General features: G+C 31.8%; 2 protein-coding genes across 2 annotated transcripts; both read right to left on the reverse strand.

Moving 5' to 3' along the window:
- Positions 1–34: 34 nt before the first annotated feature.
- Mnn1 (menin 1) lies at positions 35–6,007 on the reverse strand. The gene is made up of 10 exons (XM_080160119.1): positions 5,449–6,007; positions 4,937–5,059; positions 4,600–4,671; positions 4,231–4,348; positions 3,948–4,101; positions 3,211–3,344; positions 2,860–3,015; positions 2,411–2,551; positions 2,012–2,146; positions 35–1,868 (listed from the first exon to the last, which is right to left on the reverse strand). The coding sequence occupies exons 1-10, from the start codon at positions 5,975–5,977 to the stop codon at positions 1,802–1,804; spliced, it is 1,629 nt and encodes a 542-aa protein (XP_080016245.1). The 5' UTR covers positions 5,978–6,007; the 3' UTR covers positions 35–1,801.
- A 4-nt stretch (positions 6,008–6,011) lies between these two features.
- LOC145318729 (serine/arginine-rich splicing factor 6-like) lies at positions 6,012–10,986 on the reverse strand. Its single transcript, XM_080160219.1, has 5 exons — positions 10,584–10,986; positions 10,101–10,198; positions 9,198–9,312; positions 7,240–8,824; positions 6,012–6,365 (listed from the first exon to the last, which is right to left on the reverse strand). Exons 1-4 carry the CDS (start codon positions 10,982–10,984, stop codon positions 8,383–8,385), a joined length of 1,056 nt encoding a protein of 351 aa, XP_080016345.1. The 5' UTR covers positions 10,985–10,986; the 3' UTR covers positions 6,012–6,365; positions 7,240–8,382.
- Between the last annotated feature and the right edge of the window lie 4,444 nt (positions 10,987–15,430).

The following is a 15,430-nucleotide window of genomic DNA, read 5'->3' on the forward strand; positions in this document are numbered from 1 at the left end:
TAATAAATTCAAAAAAAAAATAATTTTCACTAGATACATTATTTTATACTTTTCCTTGTATCATTGTAGTAGGGTTGGCTATCCGGATCCGGACTCCGCCCAATTTTTGGCCATTTTTGGAATCTGAATCCGGATCCGGAATCCGTTTTTTAATAGCGGATTCCGGATTCTTATTTGGTAGGCTAAAATTAGCGCCTTGAGTTTTTTCTTTTTCATCATTATATATAATATCTTTTAAAATCTGGTTCGATTCTCGGAAGTGAATTATAGAGAACAACAAGAACATTGATTTTTAGGACATATGTAGCACTTAATTTAAAAAAAAAATTTAAAAATCCTTTTAAAATATTGCTAGAATCCGGAATCCGCCAAAAATAAGAATCCGGAATCCGCAAGGAATCCGCCACTGTTTTTGACGGATTCTTCAAGAATCCGGAATCCGAATCCTGCCCAAAAATTCGACGGATTGCCATCACTACATTGTAGTAAATATTTTTTACATTTACATTTATATTTAGTCATGTTGTAACTTATCTAAATTCTTTTCATAACTGGTTAACTAATCATACTATTTTGTATAACTTTCCATAATTATAAAACCTATATTAAGGCATGAAGGGAAAATTAAATGACTCTAGCTTAATTTGCATATTTAAAATGAGAAGGATTAGTAAGTATTCTTTGCAGAATTTTAGTCGTTACAATAAAACTTTTTATTAACGCAGTAAGCATTCCTTCATGCGAAAGAATTGGCTTAACTATTTCATAGTTCTATTATAATAGACGTTTAGCCATCAACTTAATCTTTAATGACGTTTTTAAAGAGTCATAATACATCTATATTTAAATAATTGTCTGTATATTCCCCTTTTCTAATTAATAAGTCTATTGTTTTTCCCTTAACCCTCGAATTATTTGAATAAGACAGATTTTTCAATACATTACATAATTATCGATTAATAAAGTTACTAGGGAAACTGTATTTATCTATCTATATACTTAGAAGATTTATGTATGTCTATATCTTTAAAATCTCCAAAATATCTGTAGTTAGGTCTTTCATTTTAAGGAAAGCTTTTAATAGGTCGTTGCAAGGTTTTGAGGTTATTTTAAAAAAAATAGTATCGAAGAGATGGGGAGGGGGGGGGGGGTTGACTCCAATGCAATCCTACATCTTATAAAGCCATATATAATATCTATCTTAATATTACAGTTAACATCATTATATCATATAATAGGTTACTATTACTAACCAACTTAAAACTTTTTAAAGTAAAATTATTTCATAACTCTAATTAACAAACATGAAATTGTCTAATTATTGAGAAACAGAAAAGGGAATATTTATGAAACAAATTGTTACACATGACACATAAAGATCGTTATTGTAAATATTTTTCATTTAACTTGTTGAAAATTATATAGATTTATTTCTTGTATTTTGTACTTTATCAAAGCATTTGATAGCTGACGTATCATAAAAACTTTTCAATGACTTGCCACACTGCATTGTATTCCAGAGATGAATACTTAAAAAAAACAGTATCACTGAATCGGCAATGTGTAGCCAGATCATCTAATCATATTAGTAAATTCCCCCAAAAAGTTTTCTAAAATCAATGAAAAAGGTTAGGTATTAACAAATTAGGTATTTTATCCAATCATTGGAGATTTTTTAATAACTTTGTACAATTTTTTTACTAAATAATTTCATGGATTTGACTACCCAATGATAGAATGCTTTCAAACTTTTTTTATAAAAATAGTTTGATTTTATAATGATAGAATCGTTCTTTTATGTTTAAACTTTCTTCAACCTCTTAACTCTAGGAGTAGAACCAGACGGATCTTGTACTTCCGATTTCCGCCTAAAAATAAAATTATTATACAATTATCATAACCATGAAGTGGGTTATCTGTTTTTATCTGTATAGGGGTGTATATTTTGCAAAATTAAACCTGCTAATTTAACTCATTCATGTCCTGTAGAAAATCTTCCATAATTTAATACCTGGATGAATCAGTCTGCGCCTGCGCAGTAAGCTGTAGCTGAAGCGCGCCCGCATTCATCTTCTCTGACTCCAGCAATGTTATAAGGCCAGTCATCTTCCCACTGTACAACTCTATACTTCCATCATGGGCTTTCCTGTGGTATAAAACATAAATTACAAGGACCTTTGCAGCTTCAACCAAAAAACATAATTTTTCTATGAAGAAAACATAAAAATATTTCTCTTTTTAAAGACTTTGTAGAAATATGACGTAAAAATAAGCCTGTTGTATAGAATATAGTACTTCTTTTTTTTAAAGTTATAGCCTGAAAATGGAATACAGCAGTATTGGTATATTGATAAGACTGGATGTCAAAACTAAATCTAAAAAAAAAAGACAAGAAGATTTATTTATTTACCTTCTAGGTGTACCATCATTAATATTGGCAGGTACGAACTTGACTTGTACTCTAATGGAATGATCAAACATAGAGATAAACTTGATAATGGATTTAGTCCATCCAACATGTAGCACTGGTGTAGACCCTAATTCTTCCCAACTACAGAGTGTTTGGATTTATCATCTTACATATCAAAAAGCAAAAATGTGGGTTGGATCAAATATAAAGGCAGCTTGCTATATGAAGAATTTAAATCATGATAAGCGTCTTAATTTCTTAACTTAAAGCAACAGGCTTTATTTCTATATATTTATCCCGCATAATATAATAAGAGCATAAAGTGTAAATCCCTGCTTTCAGCGATGCTTCAAAAAGTGCCAGATCCAAAGAAGAATAGAAAACTATTGTGCGTTGCCTATGCTCTACATACAAAGAGTTGAAAGGCAATAATTATATAATATCCATTCCTGCATAGTCCATCACAGAATCTGACCAAGCTGGCAAAGCAAGCTGGATCCTTGGCACATAGTTCGTCCTGTTTTAACAATCCAGGTATTAACTCTGTGTTGATCTCGTAAAATTCTCTGTAGATTTCATCATCCTCTTTCGAGTAATTGAAATGTCTTAAAAATAAATGAATGAATAGATAATTTAGAAAATATGATAGATTAAAAAGCCAAAAATAGATAATTGTTAAACAATCAATTTTAGACCTTTTCAAGAAATGGAAAACATGTTTACTAACAAAAATCGCAGCAACAATAAGGTTAGGTTCAGTGTTTGAAAAGGAAAGTAAGTTTAATGAAGAAATTAAGTACCTAAGAACTTGAGAAGCAGCAGCCCATTGAGCAAGAGCTTTAGCATAGTTTGCTGACCGATAAAAATAGCTGGCTAGATACAGGTACGGGTAGATATGTCGTCCGGAATAGGTTCTCTCTGCTATACTAATACCCTGAGAAAAAATTATAAATCAATCTTTATTACTTAAAATTATTTTTATTTTTTTAACAGACAGAAAGTCATTAAAACATAAGTAATAAAAATGACAAGCTTTACGTGCAGGGACGTCCAAGGAGGGGGGTTGTTGGGGGGTAAAGGGATGATTACCCCCCTCCCTAAATACAAAAGCTTGAACGTCCTTGTTAACATAAGTTCCTGGCAGGATTTATACTTTTTTTCTAAATTAAAGAGGCTAGGGGCGTATTCAACAGTAAAAATATAGAGGACTGATTTGAATATCTATACTACAAAGTAGAACGATGTTTTTCTGTCCGCCTGAAGCTTAAGATCTCGTTGACCACTGAGCCGATTGGATTCTACTCTTCAGGGAATATACCTATTGGTCCTGTGGTGGTTTTAAGCTATTTTCATTATAATGGCAGTACCAGAAATACTTAATTTAATTTTTTAATTTTTTTTTTAAATTACCTCTTGGGGTAAAGCGGCAAAGCCGCTAGTTGAATATACCTAATCTAATTAAGCGGTGATAGATGTATTTACTTAATTTTAAGATTTGACACATCAAACAATTCTTTTATAGGTATAATAATTTTACCTTGAGGTAAAGCTGTTCTGACGAAATCTTTGTTTTGAACTGAGAATATTCTTGAATTTCAGCCAAGGTACCAACAGCCATTGGATATCTAGCCAGGTGTCCTCCTTCATGTAGCAACCACAGCAAACAACGCTGTAATTCTAGTACTTCAAAACTAAAAACAAAAATAAATGATTGAAAACCTATTTTTTTAGGTATCTTTAAAAGTCGTTAACTTTCTGCCCATGAAAATATATTAAGTTTTTTTAACAGCCTTAACGTTAACTTTTAAAAATATGCAAACCTGGTGCTTTGAGAAGAGAAATTAGGATTAATTGCTGTTACAACAGCCGCAACCTCCATCTGCCTGTTACACACCACAGGGTGTCCCCCAGAATATAACCAGGAACGGGCACAATGCTCTACAGAACAAAGATTCATGTAATGTTCTTTATGAGTTCATATCTTTTTTTAAAGAGCTTTTTCTCAATTTAAATCTAAAATAAGGTTTTAGTAGATTCAAAAGGTATCAAGTCAATGAAGAAAAATTTATATTTTTTTGAAATGATTTCAATTTATCGATATGTTGATGATTGGGGTGAGGTATGTTTAAAGACCTTATAACTACAACACAGAAAAAAAAATTGTAGAAAAAAAGTAAATGTTTGTTTTCCTTGATCCAAAGGGTCTCCTCTCCTATCTGCTGGTACTCTTTCATGCCAAGTAACTTCAGCTGTATGTTCACCTAGAAAAATTTTAAATTATAAAAAAAATATATCTTAATGAATCTTTAATTAGATTGCTAATAAAATAAAACATTGAAAGAATATAAGCTTATTAATGAAAATAAGTATATTAATAAATGCCCGAAAGCTGAAAATAAAATTTTGCCCAATTTTTTTGACAATTTAAAATGTTTACCTATTACCTAATATAATACTTTTATATTGGATGTACAATTGAATGCTATAGGTAACTTTTTGGAAACTTTACCAACAACTTGAAATTACCTTTATGGCCATAAACCACCCAAGCATGATCCTCAGACATAGCAAGATGGACATCAGTGAAGCCCAGAACCTGGCATCCTGCCACTACAGCCAGTGCTAGACCAAAACAGTTCACCTTGGCCTCTGCCATAGCATTTATACTTGATTTTGTAAGATAATGAAATGAACTTGTCTAAAAGCAACTTTTACTGTTATTTTTACTAGGTATCACACCATAAATCCTCATAAAAAATTTTGAAAATACTTCTGTGATTAGGTACCTACATATTATCTTTATAAAAATTGCAAGAAGCAGGAAATCCTTGTTTTTCTATAAATGATTTCTATGCTATTCTTGAGAGAATGGGTCATATAAAATATCAAATTACCTAGTAGACGCAATAAGCAGAAGCTTTTAAAAAGTCAGGAGATCGATATGGAATATTTTGTTTATTATCATCTAAAAGTAAGATAAATTGGGTTAGGAATTAGATAACTGGTTAATTTTTCAATCAAGTATAAATAATCCTTGCCTGTAAGATAACAGAACACATTAGACGCATGTGATCTATCCTTGTTCTTGTCTTCATTTAAAGTATTCCAAATTATATCTGACACCCGTTTAATAACCTGTCTGTTAGCCATGTGACCGCCAGGTGGTAGGTCAGATATCAGAGACAGGTCACAGTAACCACGAATCATTGAGGTAAACTTTTGATGCATTGCATCGAATTGTTCCTTTGTCAAAGCAGGACTGAGTTTAATGTCTTCTAACTCATTAGTTTTTTCTTCCTTAGTGTTCTTACGACCACTTACAGTTTTGGTGGATTTATTTTCACTTGAATCTGTTGTTGCATGGTTAATAACACGGGAAGTAGTGAAATAATCTTCAACATAGCCAGCTAAGATAGACAGCATGGCAACATCAGCATTGTTACCCTTTTTAAGTTCTTCTCTGAACACATTCACTACTTTGTCAAGATTGTCAAGAGGAAAAAAACTCTCCAATTTACTTTGACCACCTTTTTTAACACCCATATTGGCTCCTTCGTTCAACTTCATTTTAAAAAACCCTGCATCTTTTCAATAATCTGAAAGACATTAATATGTAAAAAAAAAATTAATACCTACAAAATTTTGTAAATTTTATTTAATTTTACAATTTCTACAAAAGACAGTAAGATATCTAAAAATAATAAATAAGGACATTAAGGTACATAAAACTTTGTTTTGTCTAGTAGAGTTTTCATTTTTGTGAGTATATTGTAATAAAAAAATATTATTAAATTTATGGGTAGGTAGTTTTTTTTCAAAACTAGAAATTTTTGGCTCGATTGTACTTTATTTAGGTCACAAATAATTTGGCTTGGTCATATCACAACATTTTAGTTATAAGTCGATACAAAAGCTTTAAAGGGACAGTTCCATTTGAAATGCTTTAAAAATTACACTTAAGATGGGGGGGAAGTTTTGACACAATTGCGTAATCACTGTGTACAGGCTTTATCTTTGGACTGAGAGGATAGCTTATTGAAGATAAAATCATTCTTATATGTAAAATTTTCCCAAGTTTAAAGTTTTTTTTGATAGGCCTCCAGGTTCAGGATCTGCAGGCCTCCAGGTGGTCTCTGGACAAGTAAAAATAAAAAAAAAATTTAAGATTTTGAGTTCAACTTATAAAACAAAATCCATCTTTTATCTTCAAATATGTAAATAACATTCAAAAAGATGCATATTCTGTTTTAAAGTTGACCTCTAACTTTAAAAAAAAAGGGGGGGGGGGCGAAAGAGACACTTTTTGTAACTAAAACTAAAAGTCAACAAAGGAACTCAACTAAAAAAAAGAGTTACAGGTCTGAGATTTTGCATGGCAGTTGCTTTATAGGGGTACAATATGGAACTGTAAAGAAACGGCGGCGCAACCGCCGAAAACCGCCGTTTCCTACCGAAGTTTTTTTCGCCTTTTCTCGGGGTTTTCGGCGGTTGCGCCGACGTTTTTTCACAGTTCCATATTGTACCCCTATAAAGCAACTGCCATGCAAAATGTCAGACCTGTAACTCTTTTTTTAGTTGAGTTCCTTTGACTTTTAGTTTTGGTTTCAATAAGTGTCACTTTCGCCCCCCCCCCCCCCCTTATATTTACTTGTCTGTCCAGAGACCAACTGAAGGCCTGAAGCTCCTGAAACTGGAGGTCTATCCAAAATTCTTAAAACTTGGGAAAATCTATCATATAAGAATGATTTTATCCCTTATAACCTATCCTCTTAGTCCAAAGATAAAGCCTATACACACTGTTTATGCAAATGTGTCAAAACTTTCCCCACTTTATTTATTGGTTATTACTTTATTATTTAAGTTATTACTTTAATTAAATTAAATACCTCTGACTATCCCTTTATTTTAGAGTATTTTGATTATTATTAGAGAAACCAACAAATGTGCATAAAATTAAATCTAAGTGGTAAAAATACACATATAAAACAAATCACTATCATAACATAGATATAAATTCGTACATAAAATTCTAGAAATAACAAACATTATACCTAATATTTTTTCAATTTGAATAATTTGAAAACTTTAAATCACAGGTGTCGATGTTCTTTTTCTACTATTTTTTTCTTTACATAGTGCTAATATAAAATCATTAATAATAATAACAAACACATAGGTAGCTAATAAAAATGTATTAAAAATAAAAAGAAATAAAAATCATTTAGAATTTGAACAATTAAAAAAAAACAGGTACTTAATGAATAGAACGATGATCGTTACATTCGATGATAAAAATAGAGAATTAAATGATTTTTATACTTTTTAGTTCCTAGTTCTAACGTGCTCTTGTTAATTCTAGCCGTTTCACCCATACACTCTAGGAGCCGCGTCAGAGAAATAGAAACAAAACACATGCAAACACACAACTTACTCATTGAATAAAAGCTAGAAATAAAAAAGCTAAAAAGATTTGGGAGAATAGTAAGACATTGAGAGTAGCAATTAGGTACAAATAAAACTGCACGATAGAGAGTTTCATAAAAAGGAATGAAAAAAATCAAGCAAATATAAAAACTTTTTAAATAATGTAGATTATACATATGGATCAAAATTTAATAAAAGCTGTCAAAGTTTTAACTATATTTACCTAGGTACATAAGTAACAAAACATAATTTGATAAAGAAAATAATCTGAAGTGCAAGAACAACATCTATCACATTTTAAGATTTCATAATGAGGTCATAAAATACAAAATAAACATTCTATTAGAAAAAAAATCTACATGTAGATATTGTAGATGGATAAAAATGCATTTAGTTTGACCAAAATAGAGATTTTTAAACGACGAAATTTAATCAGTTTTTTTTAAGATGGATAAAAATGCTTTTAGTTTGACCAAAATAGAGATTTTTAAACGACGAAATTTAATCAGTTTTTTTCAAAGGACGGATATATTCCAATTAAGACTTTTTTAATATCTGGACCAAGTCCAGGATGAGACACTTGTGCGGGATCTTGATCTGGACCTGATCCTCTTCTTAAGTACTACACCACCACTTCTAGACCTAGATCTTGACAGAGAAAGCTTTTGACAAGTTTTTTCCCTGCTACCTGAATTCGATCTGCTTCGTGAATTTTCTGTTTTCGCTCTAGTGGTTTTTTGTGGCTTTGGCGTTGGTGATCTACTAAACGATCTTGATCTACTTTGAGCTTTGGTTTTTGGTTTGTTGACGTATCGTTTCGGAGAGAAACTCCGATCTCTTGAGAATGATCGAGTAGTTGAGCGTTTTGGCCTTGAATATGATCTTAGTCGGTATCGTGTAGTTTTACCCCGGGGTTCTCTTGAAAATGATCGTTGTCTGCGCCCTCTTGAAGAAGATCTGGATCTTGAACGATATTGTGAGCTTGAAGACCTTGTTTTATTCAAAACTTAAGATTGATATTTTAAACATTTAAAATGATTAACGTCTCCCATTTATAAAGTAGAGAGGCTTATTTTAGTTTGTTCATTAACTTCTCCATAAAAACAGAACCGATTGAGTTCTCTATTTTGGGAAAGTCTTAAATAGTTCCCAGGGTTTTGCATGATTTTAGGCTATATTTGTAAAGCAGTAGCTAATAAGATAAAAAGAAATACCTAGGTACCATCTACAAGTAAACATTTTAAAATCTATTCTATTAAAAGTAGTATTTAAACTTCAAATAAATAATTTTAAATGTAAAATCCCTTTATCCCATTCTACTTTTTATTAATTATCTTTATTTAAAAAAACTAGTTTTGTTTGCCTAGATCTGAATATCCTTTCTCTTTCTATTCTGATTCTATTACCATGCAGCAGACCACCATCCAAATCCTCTAAGGCTCGGATCATACCAACTTCGTCTTTAAATTCTACTAAACCTGAATAAAAAATCAAAGTAAATTTCACAATAGGTAATATATTTAAGAACAGGCTTTTATGCCCCTAGAGGCCTCTAGGGCTACTTGAGGAGAGGGGAGTTGAATTCGATGACCCAATTTTTATTTTAGGTTTTAGGTGGAATTTTTAAAAATATAACTTGAACTCTTGTTCTCAGTTCAATTTTAAGGGGATTTTATATTGACAACATCGCGATCGAAGTTAAGTGCATTTTTTCATGTTTTGTGATGGCATATATCAAAATATAGGTTTTTGAGTTTTGGTCCCCAACTTGCTAAATCATCTTAAATAGTGTCCTTATGAATAGATATAGCGTATTCAAGGATAAAAACTTAAGAAAAAACAATAAAAGAACGTTTCTACACCAAGATAGTCCAAAATAGACCAAAAAAGGCCTAAAATCCCCATATCCGCAGTGTTTTCTTACCTAACCCAAAAATTAAATTTTTATTTTCATATAGATGTAGTACCTACATATAGGATTAGGCTTATGTATCAATTTTCAAGAATCTAGCTCAATATTTAGACCATTTTTCTCACTGTTTAAGTTCAGATGGCATTACGCCCCCCCCCCCCCCTTTTTTTCTTCTTGAGGACAATCCTTTGGTTTCAGTATACAAATACAAAATCTTTGTTCGGTGATTCAAATTTCCCAGGGGTTTACCGAATAGGCATCATGTTTCGAAAACTTTTGGTAGGTAAAACTACAAATGAACAGACTGACATCCTACTAACATTTTTTAAATATGGACATAAAAAGTCTACGAACCTTCTCCCTGCCTTGGACGTTCAACAGTGGCATAAATAACCTTTCCAGCAGGTATCATATAATCCTTCAGCTGCTGCCATGTTGTTTCATCACTTAGCCCTGAGTACAATAGTTTTAATTTTATATAACTTTGTATTACTTAAATGAGGTCCATAAGTAGAACAGTATCGAAGAGCTAACAACGGTATTCAAGACAAAAACAACAATCAACTGTGATACAATATAAATGAGATGGTAATTCAATAGCAATATTATCTTTATTCATAGAAGATATTAAAGTATGTGTTTTATGAAAAGATTTTAGTGCAGTCCAACTGGCAGAATGTCTTGTTTATGATTTTGTCTATCAATAACACTTACCAGTAAAACGAGATATTGTAATTCTTGTTTTTCGAAGAAGGTAAGCTAGTAATAGAGTTCGTTGTTCCACTACTAAAAGTGTTTAATAGTAAAATGTGGGAGAAAAATGTAAAGACTAACGTTCCTGACACAATGACACGCCAGTTGCTGATCCGAAACCGTCCATCCGAACATCTTTTTCGTTGCGGCTGATTTTTATACCGATCTGAACTCGCTGGGGGCGGGGAGTCGTTGTACCGATAGCTTCTTGAGGATTCACTTCTACGATCATCTTTGTAATCATGTGAACTTTCATTGTTGTTATGTTCTTTTTTTGCCCATTGAACAATCAACCGTCCGCCGTTAAACGACCGTCCATTCAGATCGCGCATCGCCTCTTTGCAATCCGAATCATATTCCAAATCGACAAAGCCATATTTCCCCTTTAAATTTAGATTTTTTATTGTGCCGTATTCGTCGAAAAGTTCTGTGACGTCACTAGGTCGGTAGTTTTCCCCCAGGTTACATACAAAGAGACGGGGCATTTTGTCTGAAATTTTAATTTTATAACATGCAAAAACAAAGACAAAAACTTTTAAAATAAAAAAATCGACTAAATAACATTTATAATTTATAAAATCCAGGTAACATTGAATTACTGAAATGAAAATCCAATTTTCAACGTAAAACAAATAATATTTAAAGAGCAAATTACATAGAGCAACTTATTTGTAAATATATTACGTACTTGATCTCCATAACAACTTAAAAACTATAACAAATTTAGTAAATATAACACTTTAATTTATCGATTACGTATTTTATGAGGAGAATTGGAGCGAAAAAAAAGAGAGAGAAAATTAGAGAAAGAAGGTAAACAGAGCGAATTATTAAAGAGCGGGGCTGGTAAATGATTTTAGAGGACAATATTTGAATTTGTTTTGTTTCTGTAGCAGACAAAACAAATAGTGCGCAGAGCAACCACATCGAATGCCGCGAAAATGTTCCTTATTCAAACAGAGAACTAAAAAACTAGTTTATTAGTCTTTATTGTTTGAAGGATTTTTTTTTTTGGGGGGGGGGGGGAGGTTGGAAACGGAAAACAGAATTCAAAATAATATCCTGTTCCCACCAACTTTTTCTTAATCATTTTAATCAGCCAAAAGGGAAATTTTGTCTATCTATAATGGGGATAGCTTAATTTGTCTTACCTTGCTTTGATCTTCAGAACAGGAAGACCTTTTGAGGCGTGCTTTTCATAGAAGCTTGAGAAAATTCTCATAAAATTGTGTTGTTCTTTTAGACTGAAACATGTGAACAGCCTCTGGAGGCTAGTGAACAAGGCCGTGGGTGTGAGAAAAATAAATAGGTAGATACCATACTTTTATGACAATATACAAAAAAAATGATTATTTTGTTTGGTTTAGACCATAACACCAAGAATTCATTTAATTTCAATAAAACATATCCAAGTATTGGATTTCATGAATTTATCTTTAAATTCGACATTACTGTCTCTTTTATTTTTAGTGGAAAATTGACTATAATACAAATCAACACATGATATTTCCGTATGACTCAGAAACGGTTTTACTCCAGTGGTAATAAATAGAATTTGAACCTACAATATAAAAAATGTAAATTTCTATGCAGTCATTCAATTATGTCAACATAGCCTTGACATAAACAACTTTTTTATATTAACATTTTAGGTAAAGTATGAATATAATAAACAAGAATGACAACATACATAAATAGCGACGCCTTAAAATCATAAATGGGTAAACGGACAATTTGAGTTAAAGAGCAAATTTTCAGATAGAGAACTGATTGATAGATAAATAGAAAACCGCGAAACCACGAAACCACGACCAAGGACCAAGATAGGATAAAAGAAGACTCCTGAAGCACAACCGATAAACCAACTGACCAATTTATTTACGAGGTGTACGCATTATGGGGAATCTTCACAAATAATAGTATCCTTCTATCTAAAAATTCCCCCCCCCATTCTCTATCTTTATAATTTCAAGTAGAATTTTACCACCAAGTATTGGTTAAGCTTTATTTGCACAGAATAGTCAAAGTATTCCATGAGTCCATAGATATACCAAAATTCTAGAAGTTTATTTAACCATGGTTCAGTTTAGTTCAACCAATTGATTGTTTTCAGGGGTAGTCATGTGTTCTTGCTTAGCTGCAGGCTCACAGACGGCTGCCGAGACCTTCGTGTCTGGATATTTATTTTAAAAAAATTATTTTTAAAAAGTTTTTCAAACATCGTACTTACGTCATTATCGTGCACAGGGTTTTTGAAAATTTTGACACTACCCATGAATAAAAATCAAAGTGGGTGTGAAGTTTTACGGGTTGAAATACAGACAATAAGTTGGGTGTAATTTCAAGGTCAAGGGGGTGGATGCACCTCCGTAGGTGTTAACCATCCTCCATAATCAACACACTCAAAAGTCAAAAATAATCTTAATTTAAAGGGGAGTGGTGTCTAGGCACTTGTCTATGGTGGTGTAGAGGGTCGAAGGGGGTGGATACACCCCACTTAATATTTTCAGTGACGGATACAACCCCCTTAATTTTGTCATGGGTAGATACATACCAATTAATTTTGTCAGAGGGTGGAGGATACACCCCCCTTCTCCATACCGCTGTTATAAATTGTAGAGTCGCTGCACCATAAGAAGATCAATATAACTCAACACATGTTTAGTTGATATTCCATTAAGAACAGTTAAACAAATCATCTTCAGATACAATTTAGAGGCGGATAATTTTTCAAATTTGTGTCAATTCTAAATACCAAATTAGACCTAAATATACACACGGTTAAACTCAAAGCCAACACTAATCTCGAGAAGTATATTTGTTTAAAAACAAGGACGATTTAAGTACAACAAAAATGTTGTTTAGTGCTTTATATGTTTTTTGTAGTTTTTGTGTTCTAAAGAATCCCTTAACCGACCGTTTTGTACTTGTTAGTGAAGCTTTGAATGTGTCCTTAGTAGGTAATGTTTTAAACTTGGTGGTATACTAATTTCCCAAAAGATGTAAGGTTTAACTTTTTCTTAATTCTGACCTTATTTTCTCTATGAAACCTAAAAAGGCTGGATTGAGGATTAAGAATATATGCTTTTAGTGATTAAAAATTTATGAAAGATGGACAAAATGAGACAAAGAGAATCTGCAACCATACCAAAAATATGTAACCAACCAGCCACCCATAAAACTCAACCTATTTTTCCCCTACGTTCTCAAAATTCACAGCCGTAATGAGCCTTAACAGCAGTAACTGGTGTTTTACCATTGTAGCTATTAATTTAATTCGATTATAGCATAATAATCAGAAACAGTCAATTGATATTTTCTTTCTGAAAATCTACTTTGTCTGAAACTCTAATATATTTAGTGGTAAAGATTTACTATTGATTAAATATTACACGTTTTATGCTTTTAAATTTACAATATTATGCTAAAGATGTCATTATCAAAAAATATTCATCATTTGTAAAAAAAACTTTCTTATCTTGAAGGGGGAAAATTAAAAACCTAATTTTTAGATAAAATTTCTAATTCCTCAGAAAATCAACAACTATCTAACTAAAGTTACATATTTTTTAGTAATTTTGTGCGAACGTCAACAGCGAAATACCCCACCCAACATCAACCGATAAAGGAAGATCTCGATCATAACTATTTTCGGATAGATTCACCCCCTCTCTTTCTCCATTCCCTTTGAACTGGATGGTTCTGGATTATATATTCCAAAACTTGCTAGCGATAAGGTGTTTATACAAGTGCGCCAATGTTTTTTTATATAAAATTGTTAAAAAATGACATCTGTTTGGTTTTCCTTTGCAACTAAGCTTTTTTTTAGGTACAGGGAAGGTTTTTAACTATTTTGGGAGAGCGTATCTCCACCCTCCCAATTTAAAATCACACCCCCAAATTTTTTTTCTGAATATTTCTTATCAAAACTTAAATTAAAAAGTAGAAGGGCGGTTGACTTATCCCCCTCCCACCTTAAGAACACCTAGAGGCTTCTTGGGGGCGTCCGTTGCCCCTAGTCTTTCTTAAAATAAAAGCTATGTCTTGCATTTTTTTTCAATTAGGTGTTTGATCGTAATTTCATATGGTAAAAATATTTTTCTTCTTTAATTGTTATCCTAATAAGATAAAAGTTATGCTTGAAAATTGTTTTAATAGCTATTTTTATATGTTGCATTTTTAGATAAACGTCAGAATTTGCGTCAGAATTTGCGTCATTTGCGTCATTTATATTTCAGATTTTTATTACCCGTCATCACATCAACCACTTACACAATACACATACAAACACACATGTTTTGTTGCTGTTGTGTGTGTGTGTGTGTGTGTGTGTGTTTGTGTGTGTGCGTGTGTGTAAGGAGGAAATGTGACAGTTATCCCACGAAGAAGAACAAAACAAGATTAGAGACAATCAACTTTAAGCCTAATAATAATATGTAATAATAAAGATAATAATATCAAAAACAAGAACAAATTCATTTATTGTCTGTCCAACTAACATAATATATTAAACACAATAAGTATATGATTTTTTTAGTAATTTTACTAAAACTACATAGCCACATTTTTGTTTCTAAACGTTTTTGTTTTGCTTGGAAGAATGTTATTTTTTCAAATCTAATAGCAAACAGTTAATTAACAAATTAATGATAAGTTTTGCTTCATTCACTTTATATAATGTGGTTGTTGACTTTGTAGAGACAAACAGATAAATCTAACTATGAAAATCTTTGCTGTTCTTAATTAAAATGTAAGATGTTGAAATACTAACATATGTACGTAGATCGAAATAATTACTGAATAGTTTTGCTGCTTCATATAATTGTGTATATAAAGACTCAATTAAATTTCTTGGTGAGTGGCTACGCTTCTTCGGATCATCAATATATTGAGTTTGATGTGTTTAAAGTTTGAGAAATAATTCTAAAGCT

This window comes from Acartia tonsa, chromosome 1, assembly GCF_053477335.1.
Source record: "Acartia tonsa isolate MP-2025a chromosome 1, ASM5347733v1, whole genome shotgun sequence".
In the NCBI taxonomy this organism is placed as follows: Eukaryota; Metazoa; Arthropoda; class Copepoda; order Calanoida; family Acartiidae; genus Acartia; species Acartia tonsa.